Genomic DNA, 19,413 nt, shown 5'->3' with positions numbered 1-19,413 from the left:
AGATTATTTCTATTGCCTTCCACTCCATTCATCACTTAAAACACCACTTTTTACATCAACTGCTGGAAGGCAACAGTTCAAAAACTCCCCAGGTCAGGCCTCAAATTCTTAAAAAAACTTTACTCCCCTTTCCTTTTTTTCTTAGCTTTCAGACCTGTTCAATCCCCGATTACAATTGCTAGTCTCTCACTTCCTAGCTGTCTTGAGCTCTACGGACTGAACTGACAGTGTATCATCCCACCCTGTGGAAGAAAGTGAGGAATCTCTCAGCCTGATGAAATCTTACAAATTGAGTAACCAGAGGACTAGTTTTTGAAGCCTTCAAAACCATTATTGCTGAGAAGCATGATCCAGACACAAACATGAAAAATATCTGTTTCTGCATTCAAACCTTCTTGGTTTTCTTTTGCCGGGGTGAGGGCAAATCTTTCATCCATTCCAGCTTCTCAAACTCCACATTGTCCATGTGAATCCATTCCTTCTTGGGCTTCACAGGCAGATCATCATCTTTGTGGGGGGGAAAAAAATGGCAGTCTTACCTTCTAAGGCAGGGATGAAGAAAATACTGCTCCCTCTTTGCCAACCTGCTTGGCTTAAAGACTGCATCAAATATGGAATTCATGTAAAATAATAAGAAAACAATTTTCAAACTGACTGTTGGCTGATGCATACACATCAAAGGTTTAAAGCTGTTTTCATCTTTCATGAGAGCTAGAAGAGGAAGTAAACAGCACTGTAATGAAATTCACAGACAAGGCTAATTTGGGAGAAGTTGAACAGAAGTCAGGACATAAATAAGGCAAGTGATCAGAACCAGGGCAGAAAAATATCAGCCCTACTTTTGAGAAAGCAAACTAATATCATCCAAGGAGGGGGGCATTAAGAGTAGATGTGAAATGATTCAAAAGTGTTAATGCAGAGAGGTCCAAGCAAATTATTGGAGGCCAGTATGACTTCAGCCTAGATACACTGGAGAGGGCACAAACACTACCATTCGGGCTTTTGTCACATTTGCTGTGCTGCTCTTCATTGTATGTCCCCCTCTAAAGGCTTGAGGGGATCAGCTTAGGAAGAAAAGATCAAAACAGCTGAAAATTTACAGAGCTTGCCTAAGAAACACCTCAGCAAGGAAACTGGGGAGTTGAACAAGAACTTCCAAGGTACAAGTACTAAAGGAAGAAATTACTGATTTAACTTTATAAAGAGCTTTGACTAGAAGAATTTGAGAAACAAGACATTTTTGCCTGCCATCACAAGAACTGCCCTAGGAAAGAGACAGATCAGCATGTGGAAGAATCTCACAAGTGAACGGACAGAAGAGACGTAACTGGAAGTGATCTGAACACTAGGAAAGGTAATGCTTTGCTACTAGGATACTATCCCATACCAGTATGAGAAGAGATGAGCTAAGAAGTCTTTGCTATCTCAAGAGAAATTACACATAAGGACAGGAACAGGCAGTCTAAGGGCACGAAAAGCAGCAGCATCACCCCTGCTGGAACAGGCCAGAACTCTTTTGCACTGCAGCTATTAATCCTAGTGCTCTGGTCTTCTCTTGCAAGGAACGAGTCCCACTAGGATGCTCTTCTTTCATCAGATCTTTTCCTGCTGGTAAGTGGCCTGAAATCTAACCTTCTACTTTCCTCCAAATCACAGATAAACTTTCAGGAAGGGCACTCAGCCTTTCTAGGATGAAGCTTCACCCTTATGATCAATGTGGTACTGAGTCAGGCAAGGAACCAAACACAGAGTTATCTTCCTCAGTCAGAAAGCTGTTCCGCAGAATTTCAGCCAAAGGCTCAGCACACATTTTAATTGAAGACAAGGAAAAAGCATCTGAAATGTAAGAAAGTGGAATGTTTGTGGGTGGTAGGTGCAAAACTAGAGGAAATAAAATCAGCAGAAAAATGAAATCCATTGACATTTGTAATTCAATAAATTGTTTTCTCCATTAATCATTAAGTTGATAGGGCTGAGTTAATCATTCTATGAATAGGATTACACATTACCACCAGCCCTTGGTATTATGATCTTGTCAACAAGAAAAGACAGATATATATTCAAAGGCATCAGCAGATTGTTCAGTTACCAAGAAATCCCTTCACAGAAACACAAGCTGCCAGTGTGAATGCAACATTTGCACTGAACTTTTTCAGACTTGGGTTATATTAAAGGCTATCAGCCAACCTCTTCCCTTTCTGCTTTACTTCCCTTTTTGTCTGGGTGCCAGAATTTACTTTTCCATTTGCTAAGATTGCAAGCTGCTGGATAAAGTCTTCACCATCTTGTTTATAAGCAACAGTAGCCTTTTACCTCATTAGAGAGGCAGGTTTGACTTTTGAGCAATCCCATTGCTTTGTGTTATCCTCCTCTCCCTGGGGAAATTCAGAATAACCATTTCTGCTGGGTTATTCATGATGAAGTTACTTCTGAGCACAAACAGATGCAAAATCCCAACACTAAGTGCTAACATCAAATTAATATTTTACATCTGCTGTGGCCAAGATGGGCTACAGACACAGACTCAGGTGCTGAAAAGGCCTCCCTTGGTTCTATAACTCTATTCCAGCTCATCCTTTCTTTGTTATTTCAAATATCCTGGGAAAACTCCTCTTCTCCTTTCCTGTGCAGTCTTCCATGGGAAGCAAAAGATGTTGTCAGCACATGATGCTCTGAACACTGAGCTATTCCCAATAGCACTGCTACAATCTTGTTCAGCCTGTAAAGGCTTCTTCTATTGCTCCCAGGTGAGTGAAAGAATGTCACTTAACCTGGTGCTACTTGTGCACTTGATTGTTCTGGAACTAGAAAGAACTAAAAATAGTCCTTTTGATTAAGATGGATTCGTGGAAAAGCAAAACTTGGGGAGAAGCAGTAAGGGACTGTTCAGTGAAGTGTTTTCCTTAATAAGAGGCTAATCAGCTTTCCTCCTTCTGCACGTGTATGCACATATAGACTCACAGACTCATCCCTCTCATCAAGAAAATGGTAAACGGTTGTTATCGCTTGCAAACACCAAGCTGAAATCCAGGAGTGATTCAGAGACCTCTTTAATCAGTCTGCTTGTTGCACTGGCACACAAAGAATACATCAGAAGAGAAGATGAAGAGATGAAAACAGCCAAAAATTGGTGGGGGAAGCATGCTAACGAGGGAGAGAGACATGCTACAAACAAAAGTGTGGGGAAGACAAGAATGAGAGCCTAAAGTTGCCACAGAGAAAAAGAAATGGCTAAAGAAAAAGCTGCAGTGAGGAAAGCAACAATAAGAGCAGGAGCTTAAGGGGAAAACACTTCTTTTCTGTGCCATGAGAATATATGGGTTGCTCTAGCTGCTGGGGATAAAGCAGCTTTCTCCTCATTAAAGAGTTCTGTCGTAAGAGGCAACAGCTCTCTATAATTCTTCAAAAAAAGCAGAAGAACACTCTAAACCTTAATAATTCCCTCCATCCACACCACAAAGAAAGGAACCGTATCTTGTGGAAATCACCACATGGGCTCTGAGATACAAGCCGCAGTGTGGGGCCATCAGGAGCAGTGGACATACATGCACTATATGAGCAATTTCCCTGAAGTGAGATTGACTGTCATCTCCATGCTATCCTGTGAGCAAATTATTAACTCTTACCTACCCAACACCCCCTTGTCTCCAACAGGTCCTAGTTAAAAGAAATTATTCAAGCAGCAGATGAATCTCACTACCACACTCTTCTGTTTGCCCTGTTTGCACAGCTGAACAGAAGAGCAATGATGCCCAGTTTAACACACATTTTCCCTTCAGAGATCTCAGAAAAAATTTCAGAAACAAAGACCTCCCCCACTGAATAGCTCATCTCCACTACACAGTCTATCACCCACCTTTCTAATCTATGGAGCCCAGCTAGAAATAACACAAATGTTCTTTCTTGAAACCAAAATATATGTATTTTTTAAATATGATAAAATTCCGAGTTGGATAACTAACAAAGCACCACATCAATCCAATCTGGATTGATGCAAACACCACACAAACCTTACATTTATGTTCAGAACATTAACAACATGCACTGTTTCTTACCTGTGATTTCTACCTTCATGTTTTCTTCCTTTCTTACAGATTCTTCCAGACCTGACTCCTGCATGGAAAGACATGATCCTACACCATGCTGAGCCACAGGCAGAGATTCCACAAACTCCTCCAGTCTGTTCTGTTCCATTTTTAATTCCTTTTTTTGGCTTTCATTGCCACTACGTCGTGACTTTAAGAAGGCCACTAAACTGGAATCTGCAAGTATTGACAGAGAGATAGACAGAGGAGTGACAGAAAGCCTCAAAATACTTGATACACCTATAGCTCCTGCTGTTTATGTTTTAGCTTTTTGATTCCCATTCCACAAGTCCTCTAATTCTGTACCAACTGTCACTTCTTTTCAAACTGAGGCACTTAACCGCTTTATGACTTCTTCAGCACATAAGCTAGGTACAACTGACCAGCAAGGCAACAGCACAGAAAGAGCTGATAAATGCCTTTCAAGGTAAAGCAACAACAAAAATTCTAGTTATTCTCCCAACTTACAAATAAGGAGATAATTGGTGTCCCCCCGCCCCCCACCTTACTGTCACTGAAAAGGCACATCTAAAAAAAGACTACTCATTGTGGAGAGAATTCTGGTCTGTGATTTATGGGAGGAACCCAGTTTGCCTACCCTGCCTGTGGACCGCTCCATGGCATCAATCTGAATGCTACGAGAATACATCGGACAGACACCACAAAAAGAATTACCTGCTCTTTATTGAGCTGCACTAGAGCTGCAGTGCATGGTCTAGATATTATGTTAGGAGAAGATCTTATTTGTTCTGAACTGACTCCCCACCCTGAGAGTCAATTATGGTCTGACAACATACAGAAAACAGACAGGGACATTCTCTTCATGCTTTGGAGGAAACTAGGAACATTTGGGAGGTAGGGGTGTTTTGAAGGACAGATAATATTCCTACGGCTCTGAAATAGGAAAATTTCAGAAGATCATCATTTTACTTTCAGATCTGCTACAGATATTCCACGTCATTTCTGATGGAGCGCTCCATTCTCTCTGAATATTCTCCACCTAGAAGATGGCACTGGGATGCTTATGCCAGAAGTGAACAGTAAGAGCCTGTACTTTGTGCCTCTAAAAGGTACAGAGATACTCCGATAAGCAGTGTCAGAGATGTATAAAGTAACAGAATATAACACCTACATTGGTTATTTATTCTTTGGACAACAAAAGGTCAAGCAATTCAGAAATGCTCTGTACCTGGGAGAAGTCATCCCAAAAAGGAAACAACTCCCATGTCCCTGAAACAGTTCGAAGATAATGGAGGGATCTATCCCGTACTTGTGATTGCACACACATTATCCCACACTCTCATGATGCAGTTTAAACCTCAGTTGGCGAGGGACAGGCATTCAGACCAATCTCATTAAGCACCCATATTTTTTCCTGACTGCAAGCAGAGCTCTCATTTTCTCACGCTTCACTGTACACAGCAAGGAAAAGACTGTATTTATTACTTCCTCATTTCACACAAACAGTGAAACAAGTCATTGATTATATTAATCTGTGCACGGTATGTCAGAAAGTAAGCCTACTCCTGCCCAGAGTCTCCAGGACCAAAACCAGAACAGTATCAGCACTAAGACCCTGAAGACACTGCCCAGCATGGAATTGTCTACCCACCCTCATAGTCCACATCATGGAATCTCATCTGCCTCATAACTAAGAGGTTAATTCAGAGGCTGGGCAGCATTAAACACCCATAAATTATTCTCGTCCTGAATATGCAGAAAAAGTCTCTTTAATCCACACCTCTGTGCCTGTCCAGCTTCCAAGTTCATCTGTAAGCCAGCAATTTAGTTTAGGAGTTGCTTCATCATGCATAATTCCCTAACCACAGGTATTTTGGGAATGCCAAAATTACTCACAATTTCCTTAAGGCCTAAAAGACAGAAAGATCTACAATTTTAACCCATAGGGCATATAAACAAACACATTGTTCTAGAAAATAATTTATTGTTCAAAAATACTTAAAATAAATCCTATCCTTTTAAAACTCCCTAAGCATTCACTTCACTAATATCACAAAGGACAGAGAGGTGGGGACAAGGAGCAAAGATCACAAATCAGTCACAAGAAGAAAGTGCGTAAACAAGGTATTTTTCATATACATACCATTGTTATAAGCAGTGAAGTTTAAAAAAATATTATTTTTTTTCACCTCAGGTAGTTTGGAGAGCTTAGCTCTCTCAGTGAAAGATGTGCTTAAAGATTCTGTCTACAATCATTTTGCACAGTTCCTTTGCCACCTTTCCAGTTATATGCAGGCTGCTTGGACTGAGGTCAAGACCATTAATATGATCTTTAAGCTAAATCCCCAAGAGACATGCATCTAAAATGCCACTCACATCCAAATTTGATGCTAGAGAATCCGAAATGATGAGAATTTTAAAAGCCCTTGTCTGCCACCCACATCTGTATGTCTGCTCTTCAAAAACCATTGAAATCAATGATCAAAACCTGCATACAAAAATTATTGAAACCGATACCAACAACTTTTACAGTGCCCTAGATCACATAAGTCTTATCAAACATACCACACTCAGTGTTCACGCCCATCTTGTCATCAGCTGTCAGTGACAGACATTCCCAGAGCATGACTGCAGACAGGGCTCCAAACCAGAGACTACACCCCTGCACCCAACAGTCAGGTAATTAAAACACTTTTTTGAGAAGTTTGAGACTAGTTGTTAGTTCTTCTGCTCTACCAAGTACAGATTCGACTTCAAATCTCCCACACGCCCACACGTTTCCCCTAACCACATACTGACAGTTCCGGCCCATAGGTATTTTGGAGGGCAAGACCAAGGGCTCTCTCTCACCTCAGCATTGCTACAGCCATCCTAATAATAGCTTTGCTTTCTTATCTGCTTCAGAGAACTACATTTTAGGACCTCAATACATGTATATGTAAACGTGTATTTGATGTGCAAAGTAACAAAGTGCATGGACCATCTTATCCCACACCAAAGGGGAGACAAGACAGACTTAAGCTAAGCCCCCTCTCAATGAGGAGTAAGCGCTCTAATTCTTTCACACTTAATCTTACTCATAAGCTACTGATGTGACATGGAAGCTAGATCATCCACGTACGCAGTGAACAGGAATTCCAAGCTCCCATCTTCAATCTGTGAATTTGGTAAGACTTCAGGACACCTACACATTCAGTACACTTCCATGCCTCTAGGAGAATTCACCCTGGGAAGCACGTACCCAGCTGAGCCAGAAGCTTTTCCTGCTCCTGCAGTATCTCTTCCTCAGACATGGACTGCAGCTTCTCCAAGTTCTCTTTGTGAATAGCTTGAGCTTCCTCCTCGCTCTTTTGGCTTCCAAGACCCTCTCCCGTTATGAGACAAGGCCGTTGAGAGGTCAGAAAGTCACCAGCTTTATCTGTAAGATCCAACAGAGAAAGCAGTTAGTGACTTAGGTTCTACAGCATTATGAATGTATCTCAATTTTATCATTACCAGGCTCGCATAATTTCTTTTTTCCTTTTTTTTTTTTTTTTTACATTGGTAGATGAGTTAAAATACTACAAGTAAAGAAGTTTAGTTTAGCTTCAAACCAAATTAAAATATTTGGACTTTCATCCCATGTCACAACAAAATCCCATTTCCACCTTGTTTCTTAGGAGTTAAGGGAGGGATGGGGGAACGGAATTTTGTTTCTTTAATGCAAAGCAACAGCAAGAAAAAGTAAATTGGAGCATAATTCACAATTCATGAGTGAGAGCATTCTTCCAAGTTAGTGAATACTAGATTCTTTCTCTGCCCAAGAAAACCTGAACGCACATTTGTATGTCAGATGAACCATGACCTAGTAAATATGTGTTGAGTGAGACAGATAATTAAAATACTATGTAGCCCAGTTTCTGGAGCAATACCGGATCCATTCTTAACACAGGCATGTTTGCTTATAACAATGTCCTGCATTCACCTTTAAGGGCTAAACGTATTAGAAGTTCCGGCATGAGGGCACATTTTTCCTACCCTGAACAAAATCAAGTCTCCTTTATCACCTGATCTAAATTCTTTTTAAAGTCTCATTTCATTTAACTCTAGCAGCAAGGTAACACGTTCCTTTGATCAGAGTGACCCTCCAGCCGCCCTGTAGCCAAGGACCTATACAAGGACCTGACTTAGTGGCTTCATTCCTTATGTTTTGTTCATATGCTCCTTATAATGACTTGGAACACCCCTATGACCCTAAAGCAGCCAACCCTGAAAGCATCAAACACCTGTTCAAACAGCAGTAATAACGCTCATCACAACATCAGCAAGGCTTGGTGTCATTTCCACAGAAGTTGCCTTGCACATTGAGCAGAAAGAGATGAGAAGCCAGAGTGACCTGGTAAAAGATTCAGTAAGTTTCCCACTATCAACAACTGAGCTGAGGGTTACCAGGCACAAACACTTTGTTACTACAAGAAATGCAGCACCACCACCGCCCCCCTCTTCTCCTCCTGCTTCTAGGGATCCTGCTGCAACAATATTCCTGAGGAGGCCAGGCCATTTTCTGATCCATCTGTTGTGCTACTGCATTTTAAAAGCATTCTACTTCACGAGGATCACAGCCGTAGGGTTGTGACAGGACAGGAGTACACATGCATGACTGTAACAGGATATACAGTAAGCACAGTATATTGACTTGGATGGTGGATTTTTGCACACGTGGCACATCTTGGGGTTCTCTTACCAAGTCTCTGACAGGGCTCAAGGCAGACAGAAACCTTAGCCAAACCACAATAACCCTCAAATGACATTGAGCCTCTATTTCAATGTGAAAAAGACATTGTCAGGGAAAAACGCAGACACATGGTGGTCCTAAGCAAACAGGACCGACCAAGCCATTAAAAAAAAAAAAAAAAAAAAAAAAAAAAAAAAAAGCAAGCCCGGAGATGCTGGTACCAGTTGAATTGGTTTCATCTTTCCTTGTCACACATCTTTCCTGTCAGACAAGCAACTGCTGGAGGTGGCACTGACTCATCAGTACTGCCTCACAGAATTCCTTATGGAGCAAAGTCAGTCTCGTGGCAGCAGATCTGGGGATGGAAGACTGAGCTTTCAGCTTCTAGGCAGGAGTGGGAACCTGCATCACAGTGGTCTCAAACACCTTCATCAGACACAAGAACAACCCTATTCCTAAAATTATGGAAATCAATGATGAAATGAGAAAAAATTTACATATAACAAAGAGAGAGGAAAAGGAAGACGAGAACCTTGAAAAATAAATCTGTTTGGCCCTGTGTGAAGCAAAAAGGAAATCAGTGAGAAAGCTAACACAATTTTTTGAATGTTAATTTGAGTCTCAGACCATTTCAAATCTTTGTCATGCCACAGACATTCCAAGCAACCTTGAGAATTCCTGAACAGAGGACAACAGCGCAACCCTAATTTAAAAATAAGGCACACTGATGTTATGATTACTAAGGTGATGTAAATACAGTAGACTGGATAAGTAGAACCTTCTTCACTTACCCTCCCTGATGCTGGGGAGAGGTGCCTCTCCTGTTGATCCCTCAGGATCTGGAGCATCTGGAGCAGCTGATTTTATTTGCACGCACTCGGCAGCAGAGGGAGTTGTTGCTGCCCTTTCAGCAGCTCTTCTCGCTGCCATCTTTTGTGCAAAGATGCTTTTTCTACCAGATCCCACCTTCACCTGCAAACACGGAAGCCATGTGTCACCACTTTCTTCTCCACACTCCCCCTCACACCTGCCACTAACAAATGTATAGATCTGATCCCAAAGACACCCTCAGATCAGACTCTGGGACACGACACAGAGAAGCTGCTGGCAGCCGCATGCCCTTTTCTGTGCTTGTGCTATTCTTTTTTTAACACACGGTTTAATGCTAGGACAGAGAAACAAAAACGTGAATTTTTTTGCTACCCAGAGAAGGAAGACGATTAATTACAAGAGAATTCAAGTCAAGCAAGTACACCTAAAATATCACCAAACACAACAGTTCCAGCATTCCTGCTGTTTGGAAACCATGCATAGCTTAATACTTTGCATTTCTGAGGATAAATGGGGCTGTACTGTACTGTGCTCACCACATGCTTGAAAAAGGCTTCTTATAAGGTGATTAGAGAGCAGCAGGGTGAAGAGATTTACACAGTAAGAAGTGGGCAAGTGGCGCTAAAATAATCCTGACTAAATTACTCTGCTGCTTGTCTAGGCGATGGAAGTGCACGGCTCTCAACAGCCTTGCACAGGAAATCCACAGCAGACTAAGCAAAAAAAAAAACCAAACAACAACTCTTGTATGTCCTCAGTCCAGAGAAGCAGCTTAAAAGGCAGTCTGAATATTTGGTAGCTGCTCTATGCACTCCTGCGTCAGGTAAACCGAACTGGTAGTTTAAAAAGTATTACTCTCTCCTTTCAAAAAAAGCTTTCAAAACAAGCTACCTCTTCAAAGCAACCACAGCTATCAACAACATATCCGATTCCCAGCATCTGACTCCCACTCAGCTAGCAGCTCTTGCTACTATAGCAATGTCTGATAGCAGCCATGGTTTCCAGTTTTACAGCCTCAGAAAAAAAAAAAAATGTCAAAATCCAAAAAGTTTCAAGAGGTAATCTGTGCAACCCTACTCAAATATCATGCTGGGAGGAATCTGGTACAACTTCAAAAGTACAGACTTAACCAAACCCGGTGGACAAATTAACAGAGTTTGTTCCTCAGAGTAAAACAAGCAGCAACCCTACCACAACAGTGAGATTTGATCCACCTCATTAAAGAAGGGGGTCGCCTTTGTTCCTAAACCAAAAGGATTCCAATATTATTTAACCGCAGGGTATGGACTACCTACTTGATGGCAGGTGGGTAGGAGAACTCTCTCCTACGCTAAGGCGGCAATGCCAGAGATACGTTGAGCCAGCTCCTATCTCCAGCACGCCGAGTCACTTATTCTGAGTCCTACCACCCATCAAGCATTAGGCTTTGTCATGGGGAATTTTTAATAGCTAATGAAGGTAGCATAAAACAACTGCTCCCAATCTTACCTCACTTTTTATCTCAGAGCGGTGAAATGTCCTTGGAAATGGGTCTCCCGTGGGCACTGGCATGGTTACTGCTACTGCACTTGTGTCTCGCTCCTGCAGCAAAAAATTCAAACCATGTAGAAACCATTGCAACACTGAGACATGTTTATACCATTTAGCTAAGACAGGACTCAGCTCTGCAGCTCCCAAGCTTTCTGCTACATCGCCATCAGGCTCAAAGGACCTTGTGCTTAATTAGAGCCAAAGTGAGGCTACTTTCCAAAAGGCTGGGCTGCCAAACTCCACACACCACTCAAAGAATCAGCTAAAGGAAAACCTGGGCCAGTGCAGAGAATGAGAATGTCTCCCTTAGAAAGTCCATAAACTCAGCCAAATCCACACTAAAGCACATGCCTGCAGGCAAGCAATGTGACCTGTAGGCAGTCTGGACTGGAAAGCAGATTCAAACCCACATTTAACTGACAGCAAAAATATACCCAAAGACCTTTTTCTTTCAAGGTGCCCCAGGACACTGGTCTACAGTGCTACAAGTGCTTCATTATACTGTAGAAATAAAAAGCAGCAAGAGAACCCTTCATCCCTGTCGACTGCTTAGTTCACAGCATTCCAAAAAAAAAAAAAAAAAACCACACTACACCATCACATAAAAACCAGACATACAATAATTTTGCTGAAGACTGCCGTAATGTGTTGATCATGACTCTCCAGTCTTTCCTCTGGATCTTCATCCTCGAAGTGGACACAGGCACTTTTAATCTTGGACTTTTTTGGAGGAGCTGGAGTTAGAGCTGGGAGAGTATCAGGAAAATCTGGGGAGAGGAAGGAATAAGAAAAAAAAAAAGCACTCAAGTTACTCAAATATAACTACTGTGCAATAGGTACTAGACCAAAGGCTCCCTAATAGCACCTATTATTGCTTTGATGAGAAACAAAGATAAGGAAGCAGTAAGACAATTAATTAAGAGTCCTCTATCTCTGACTTGTGCTGGCTAGTGGTGAGAAACATGCTCAAGAATTTTATTATTTATGTATTGGCACCAAGGTCTTCTTAAAGAGCTGCATAAGCAGGAAAGGGTAGTGAGGCCTGACTGCAAGTATTAAGGCAAGAAGCAAGGCTGTGCAGAAACAGATAGTGTCCTTGCACGTTGTGTTCAGACACAGAAAAGCACATTTCCACTGTCAGCTCTAACAGTGATTGATTTGTATGATCATGAGCAAGACCACCTTTTCACAATGTATAAACTGGAATCATATTTCCTTAACTGGAACTAAACACTGCAAGATTTAAATTCTTGCTTTTAAGAAAGCACCTTGAGCTTCTGAGAATATTAAGCACATGACAGAAGTGTTACAGTTACTACTGACAGAGGAAAACAAAACCACAGGAAGGAGGCTTATCAAGCCAAACCTGCTGGCTGAAAGCTGGAGCTGTTAGCAGAGCTAAATCTCAAAGACACTGACTGAGAACAGGGTCTGGATAGATGGCAAAAGAAGCACTGAGTGTCCAATGGGTACAAATCACAGAAAACACCTCTTGCGTTGAGGCTGGCAAGGTACCACAGACAGCTGATCAATGTAGACAAAGGTATTATGTTGGGAAGGTGGTTCTACTGGATGCTACTAGCATTGGACAAGTGCGTTTTCCAACAAGGTGCTACAGTTTGAAGAACACGCAACAATTTATTGTCATTTAGACAGTTATCATCCGATGATCACTCCCCGCCCAGAAAGGGGAATGGGAAAAACAAGAAAACCTGAGGGTTGCAATATGAACAGGTTTAATAGAATAATACTAAATAATTAACAATAATACTAAAGAACCAATATTGATCCCGATATCAATATAAAATATAAAGGATTATACTCAGCCAATTCTATCAGCAGGAAGCTGTGCACTCCCAGCAGCAGACAGCAAATGTTGGACACTGAGTGCTACAGCTTCGGGAGAAAGGGAAGGGCTCAGGGGTCCAGCACCAGGGCAAGAAGTTCTCAAGGAGGCAGCCATCAAGGAAGAGTGAGACTCCTCAGCAAATTTTCTTATTTATACTGAATGTGACACTCATAGTATGAAATAGCCAGCTCAGGTCAAGTGCCTGGGTCTCACTCCTCCTCATCCTTGCACCTGGCTAGCTTGAAAACACCAAGACCTTGAAACCCACATAGCATAGCTGGCTATAAAGTAAGTATTTTCACAAATTCAGACACTGGAGTCTTCTAAAAATGCAGTTTTCCCTAGCATTATAAGAGACCTTACTGAAAAGTAAAAATCCTGAAAGAGAAATTAATCCTGTGTTGCTCAAACCAGGACACAAGGCTACGAACAAAGAATACTGCAAGGAGGACACACATGCAGGGGAAAAGCAACACTGGGTTGAGAGGGATGCAAAAGGGCAAGCACTGAGGAACACTGAAAGAAACCGAGAAACCTAGTAATTCAAAGAACTCCACAAGGGGAATTACCATCCAACATCACTACATCCTTGCAGTCCTGCAGTGGGGGTCTCTCAGCATCTGTGCTGCCTTCCTCCCCCTTCCTCTTGTCGGCTTTCTTCACAATCTTCACTGCAGGTGAAGCTCTGGCTGCCAGGAACTGGTTTTGAAAGTGCAGCAGGTCTGCCTCGGACTCCCCAGGCTTTGGTCGTGACAACATCCTGCCTTCTTGCTCTTGGAGCCCAGCCCTGTGTGTTGTTCACATGGAACCTATTGAAGACGTGGAAAACTGGTTACAGAACTGGATTTCCTGGGGAGAGAATGGGGACAGCAAGGGAAAACTATTAATTTTTGTCTCACTCTGCTGTTCCTGTACATACTGCAGCCACCATACTTCAGGATCACCCCAGGACACAACTAGTTGTACCAGGGTCACAGACAAACTGTTTACCTTGTTCTTCATTGCCAGATAACACACTACTAGACAACTCAACACCTGGTGTACCAGCCAGCTGGGAGCAGAATGGCATCCATCCAGCAAAAAGCTAGCCAACAAGTGTATCGCTGCCAGAATGCCAACAACACGGCCTTGGATTTGCAAAGCCAGAGAAGCACCTGGTCCAAGACAACAAGTGCTGACTTACTCTGATGTCAACACCAACCAAGAACATCAGAGGCACAGTAGCATGCAAACCTCCTCCCTTCAGCATACGGTCTTCTCAGGATCCTAGCATTAGCATCTCCGTCAGGATGCAAGAGCCTGTCCACTCAGTCTCACTGACTCCGCTCTCCTTCTCACTCAAATCTCCCAAGTGAAAAAAGTTTTTCTTCCTTATCTAGTTCTCCTGCTTTTGTTCTCTCTCATTCTTTCACTGCCCTCTTATTGGCAGAAACCATGCTATTTCCAAACATTTTCATTCACTGCCCAGGCCAGTTTGGGGTTGAAAGCCAAGGGTGGTATTTATAAAGACTTTTACCCCTGTGCATACGAGAAGTTACTATGAAGGCAACTATTCCATTTCCCATCTACTGGGCATGAAAATACTCATGCATATTACTCCTCACCTCTTATTCCCAGAGCCTGGGACTGTCAATCCATTTCTCGCAGGCAGCAAGTAAAGTGTTTGCAAATACATTTCACATTAATTGAATCACTGATCAGCACTAATGCTACAGACTTGACACCCTCCCACACTTGGTATGTTGAAATATTTTGTACATATTTGATCTCTTCCACTTTTAAAAGCCCATCAGAACTTGATGATTTGTTGGGAGGCTGGAAAGGGAAGTGGCTATGGGTTTTTAAAAATACAATTATCTGCCATATGGATAGCTGTACGCAGGAGAAAATGCAAGGCTTGGAAGTGAATCTCTGTCTTAATCTCAGACCAAAACAAAGTTCTGTCATTGTGTAGGAATAGCCACTGCCCTGAAGTGAATGTTTTTTCTTACGCTATTATCATACTTTATTATAAAATGTGTGGGGAGATACCTTGTGGGAAGGATGCGAACAGACAGAAGAATTGCCTCATGCAGTATTTATGACCTACATTTGGAATATTTATACCCTTTTCAGGGATCTCGTTCTTGATGAAGGCTGGTTAGATGCGATGCTGCTGGTTCGATGAGCACAAAGAGGTCCAAGGGAGTTTTATATTTGGTGATTGGCATTTTTTTTGGTGTTTTTTATTTTTTTTTAAATCAAGGCCTTAGTATAAAACCACCAACCACGTAAGACCCACTGAAATTCTTTTTCCTGCCCCTCATTTTGTGCAAAAGCTGGACTAAAACCATTCAGACTTAAGAATTTTGTGCACCAAACCAAAGTGGATTTTCAGAGGTTTCGAGATTTCTGGGGACTCCATTCACTTCAGCACTTCACGACTAAGGAACCAGACCTCTTCATCTGATGCCAGCATCATGAGTTAGTTGCTCAATTTCAGACATCTCAAAACACTGACCTTAATGAAAGCTATCAGCTCAAGAGTCCCAGACCAACAAATTCCATTTACATCAAGCCCACATATGGCACAAGGAGCAGCAAGGGGAACTTCCCTGTACCCTCTGAACCATAAAACCCTCCCCCGGCACACAGTGAAAATGCCAGACTTCTCTGCCAACACTCTCAAGGACATCTGTGGAACACAGCCACCAGCAAAGGCTACTTCAGGGCAGGAAGGGAAGGGAGCACACTGCTATGGTGCCTTGCTACAGTCGGAGAAGGGCTTAACACAAAAACACCTGGGATGTCATTGCGGTTCTGACTGATGTTGAGAATGCTTCTGCATTCCATTCAGCCCAGTTCCCTTGCAACTGCACAGCAAAAATCGCAACTTCTGCAGACAGCTCCTTTTTTGTGCATTCCTAGCAGAAGCATGCACCTATTTGCTCTTTATTTATGGAGCTTTCTGCCACAACAGGGGCTCCAATAGTCACACTTCAGTTGATAGGTCCCTCTTTGATATGCATAAGTAACACCACACACATCAGAAGCCAGGTGTTTCATGCCCTATCATCACAGGCTTCAAAGCCCAAATGAGGATGATGCTAGGATTAACAGACACAAAACACCTAGTTATAAGCAAAGTGTGCTGCTAATCTCTCTGCAACAAGCCTCATCCACACAGGCATGTACATACACTCGTCCGAGTCTCTGCATATTAAAAACATTCAACAAAAATAAAGCAGGCCTTGAAACTGTCTTCATTTGTCTGGGGAACTGTCAGGCACAAGAAGCCAACTATGCAGTCATTTCCTAAAGAGGTTAGATGTTGTTCCAGGAACCATTTCCTCAAAGTCACTCCTTCTTCCACATGGATATAGAGGCCACCCAAATATAGAGAGCTACACGATGGTAATACAGAGGTGGGCATTAGTCTGGTGCAAAAATAGATAAGAGCTTTAAATGTGTGCATTCCACGTTCTAACTGAGTCTAGAAACTTAATACAATCAAGGCCTTTGACTTGGTCCTTCTGCGCTCCAATAAGCTAGAAATTGCTTATATACGTATAGCACTTGCAGACAGACAGAATGCAGTGAAAATAGTTTGTTTTCTAATCGTACCTTTTTCCGTTCCCTCTGGAAGCCATCTATGCCCATTAGCAATGCTTACCTGGCCATCACAAGGAATAATTCTTATCCATCAGTGCTCAGAGAAAACAGGCAAGAAAAATAACACGCTACTGATGATCAGCATCATATAGTCTGGTTATCCCCCATCTTGCAACTGGCTACTTAAAAGCTAATCGCAAACTGCCTAGAGGGACCACCATATGCAACCTGCCAAGAATATTGTCCTATGAATGCATGTAAGGGATCAGAAACGCTGTCAAAGGACCATGAGCACCTACACACACCAGAACATAGCGATTATGTGAATACACTATGATCTGCTGTTGTATCCTCTGTCTGCACGAAGAGTCTCAATAGTTTTCTGTCATGCTTTGGATTTTCTATGGATACTGTTAGAAAAGCCTGTCAGTGATGCAAGAAGTATTACAAATGTAGCTGGGACCAGTGGTCTAAGACAGACTAAAAGAAGACACAAAAAGCACAGAAGGCAGTAAAGCCACAGACTGCTTCAAGTACCAAGATACACTTTTGGATTAACCAACTTCATCTCAAGCGTAAGCCTAAGAAGGAAGGCCAATTAGGACAGTAAGGGACCCTAATCACCAATTAATGCAGCACCAATGTTTCACAGAGGATAGCATTTACTTTACAGAAAAGCTGAGGTTTATAATACTCTTCCAACGGTTTCCAGAAGCAGCATTTAAACTTCTGAGGCGTATATTACCAACCTCTGATGCCACTCTCAGCAGACATAAAACAACATAAGAATCTGGCACAGCATCTGTTTGAGCAAAGTACCACGCCACTGCTGTCCAAGGTTTTTACAGGTGCCACCAGGCTATAAAAAACTGTACTTACTTGATACAATACAACACCACTATGATTTTTATTTTATTCTAGCTCTTGTGCATTTACAATCCATTTTTCGTCTGCAGCAGCAGAAGCCTACAGCCCATGGGAGACACTTACATCACCACAGCAGCCATGAACTAGACACAGTTAAAAGCAAAAAGGTAGCAAGTACATGTAAAAGCAAAGAGTCATCTCTGACTCATACTGATTTCTAAACCCTGTCAATTTTTTTTCCCGCACCCTCAAGTCTACAATTTTGCATTATTTTGCTGAAGTTATCAGTTAGGGGTAAAAGAAGAATACCAGGACCTGCTATCAAATCAGTGCCTCAAATTAGCATATTTCTTCAGACCTTGTTGGTTAAGATAGGGAATTAAAAGGAGAAGCGTAGCCACATCTCAGCCTCTCCAAGGAAGCTCAGCAGTCAATGGAAAAGTACAATTTCTCTGGTCTAGATGTGCAGTCAATAAAAGCCTCACTTGAGGCTCTTGGCTACTTTGCAAAACGGTGATGTGCATGCTGTCCTCTGTCACAAAAATGCCTTCTGCAGACAATACTGCAATGAGTCACAGTCTAAAACATCTAGGTTTGACAAGACAGGTGGCAACTTTAATCTGCTATAGAGAAGGCAGATACTTGTAAAGACCCTCCTCCCAGAAGGAAAATCACAGTCAAAGGCTGCAAGAATGACTCTTCAAAGAGACTCCACAGCTCACGCTGGTCACATAAGACTCTGTGACTGTTTCTTTGCCTGTCAGGCACATACCACGTACACACATACAGCGCCTTGTCTCAGGAAGCACTGCTTTCCCCAGCTTGCCTGAAGAGTCTCTGCAACAAAGAAGCACCACCACAGCACAAGATAAAATTAAAAGCAACGAGCTGCCATTAACAAACTAAAGAGCTGATGTGTCCCGACGCTCCCACCGCGCTCACAGCCCTCATGGGCTTTCCCTAAACAAGTCTGAATCGAAGCCTTAAAGACGCACACGTAGGCTAAGCCTAGGGGCCCAGCGAGGCCTCTCCCTGACGGGGAACTGCTCGGGGGAGGGACTCGGCGAAACAGGGCCCCGCAGCAGAGCAGGCCTGGGGGGCACGGCTGCTGCCCCGGGGGCCGCACGGCGCCTGTAGCCGCGCTCCTCCTCACATAGTAAAGGCGAAGCTCTGTGGCCCCGCTGGCTGTCCCAAGCGAGACCTAGCCTATCTCCGCCGTCCCAGGGGACCTCGCACCCCCAAGACCTGGGCGGGGGGGGGTGGGGGGCGGCGGGAAGGCCCCACCGCCCCCTCAGCTCGGGCGGCGCCTCACCTGCGCTCGGGCCGCGCCGCTCTCCGCCAGCACTTCCGCCCTGCCCCGAGGCAGCTACTTCCGCCCGGAGAGGCGTCACTTCCTCTTGCCCCTGAATCCGCTGGCAGGGGCGGAGCGGCGCCATTTTTCCCTCCCTTAGGGCTTTCGGTCGCGGGGTGCATGAGGTTTCCCCGCGGGGTGTGTGCGCGGAGTGGCCCAGCGGGTACAGTCTCGACGTGACCCTGAGGCAGGTCCCGTGCCGGCTCCCCCGCTGACCGCGGACAAGGTGTGGGGAGGCCGCCAGCTGCTACTGGCGGCTTGGTGCCTGTGGGAGAAGGTTCTGCCTCTGAGCGGCCTCCCCAGGTTCGCTCGTGGCATGTGCGCGTTCTCCCAGGCCTTTTCGTTGGGTCTAAATACAGGGCACCATCATCCCATAGCGTATGTCTGCAAACATAGAAATACACCTATGTAAATGTATGATCTGTGCCTTTTCACTATGAGAGGGTGTTGATGTGCCTGAGACTGGAGGTATTTTGTGAGAGCAGATACATAAAGCTATATAAATACAGCTGTAATTTGTTATTTGTGTCTGATTGTTCACTTATTATATATGCCAAGCTTTATTAAAAGCTACTGGAAAGCTGTCATAACCTGCAGAAACATTGATTTTAATATTGGTCATTAGTTCTAAGTG

General features: G+C 43.2%; 1 protein-coding gene across 2 annotated transcripts in view; it reads right to left on the bottom strand.

Moving 5' to 3' along the window:
• Positions 1 to 18,805, bottom strand: part of RPAP1 (RNA polymerase II associated protein 1) — a 44,468-nt gene extending 25,663 nt beyond the window's left edge. The window contains exons 1-8 of one of the 2 annotated variants that reach the window (XM_063332510.1): positions 18,741 to 18,805; positions 13,540 to 13,819; positions 11,740 to 11,888; positions 11,080 to 11,172; positions 9,552 to 9,732; positions 7,288 to 7,464; positions 4,056 to 4,262; positions 392 to 507 (exon numbers count right to left, since the gene is read on the bottom strand). In XM_063332510.1, coding sequence (XP_063188580.1) covers positions 392 to 507; positions 4,056 to 4,262; positions 7,288 to 7,464; positions 9,552 to 9,732; positions 11,080 to 11,172; positions 11,740 to 11,888; positions 13,540 to 13,729 — 1,113 coding nt within the window. In that variant the 5' untranslated portion in view covers positions 13,730 to 13,819; positions 18,741 to 18,805. The remainder of the gene's footprint in view (positions 1 to 391; positions 508 to 4,055; positions 4,263 to 7,287; positions 7,465 to 9,551; positions 9,733 to 11,079; positions 11,173 to 11,739; positions 11,889 to 13,539; positions 13,820 to 18,740) is intronic. The other variant, XM_063332511.1, reaches the window with a different exon arrangement.
• Positions 18,806 to 19,413: the final 608 nt, after the last annotated feature.

The sequence above is a fragment of the Chroicocephalus ridibundus genome, chromosome 4, assembly GCF_963924245.1.
Source record: "Chroicocephalus ridibundus chromosome 4, bChrRid1.1, whole genome shotgun sequence".
NCBI classification, from domain to species: domain Eukaryota; kingdom Metazoa; phylum Chordata; class Aves; order Charadriiformes; family Laridae; genus Chroicocephalus; species Chroicocephalus ridibundus.
The sequence above is the reverse complement of the archived record's forward strand: the minus strand, read 5'-3'. Positions and strand labels throughout refer to the sequence as shown.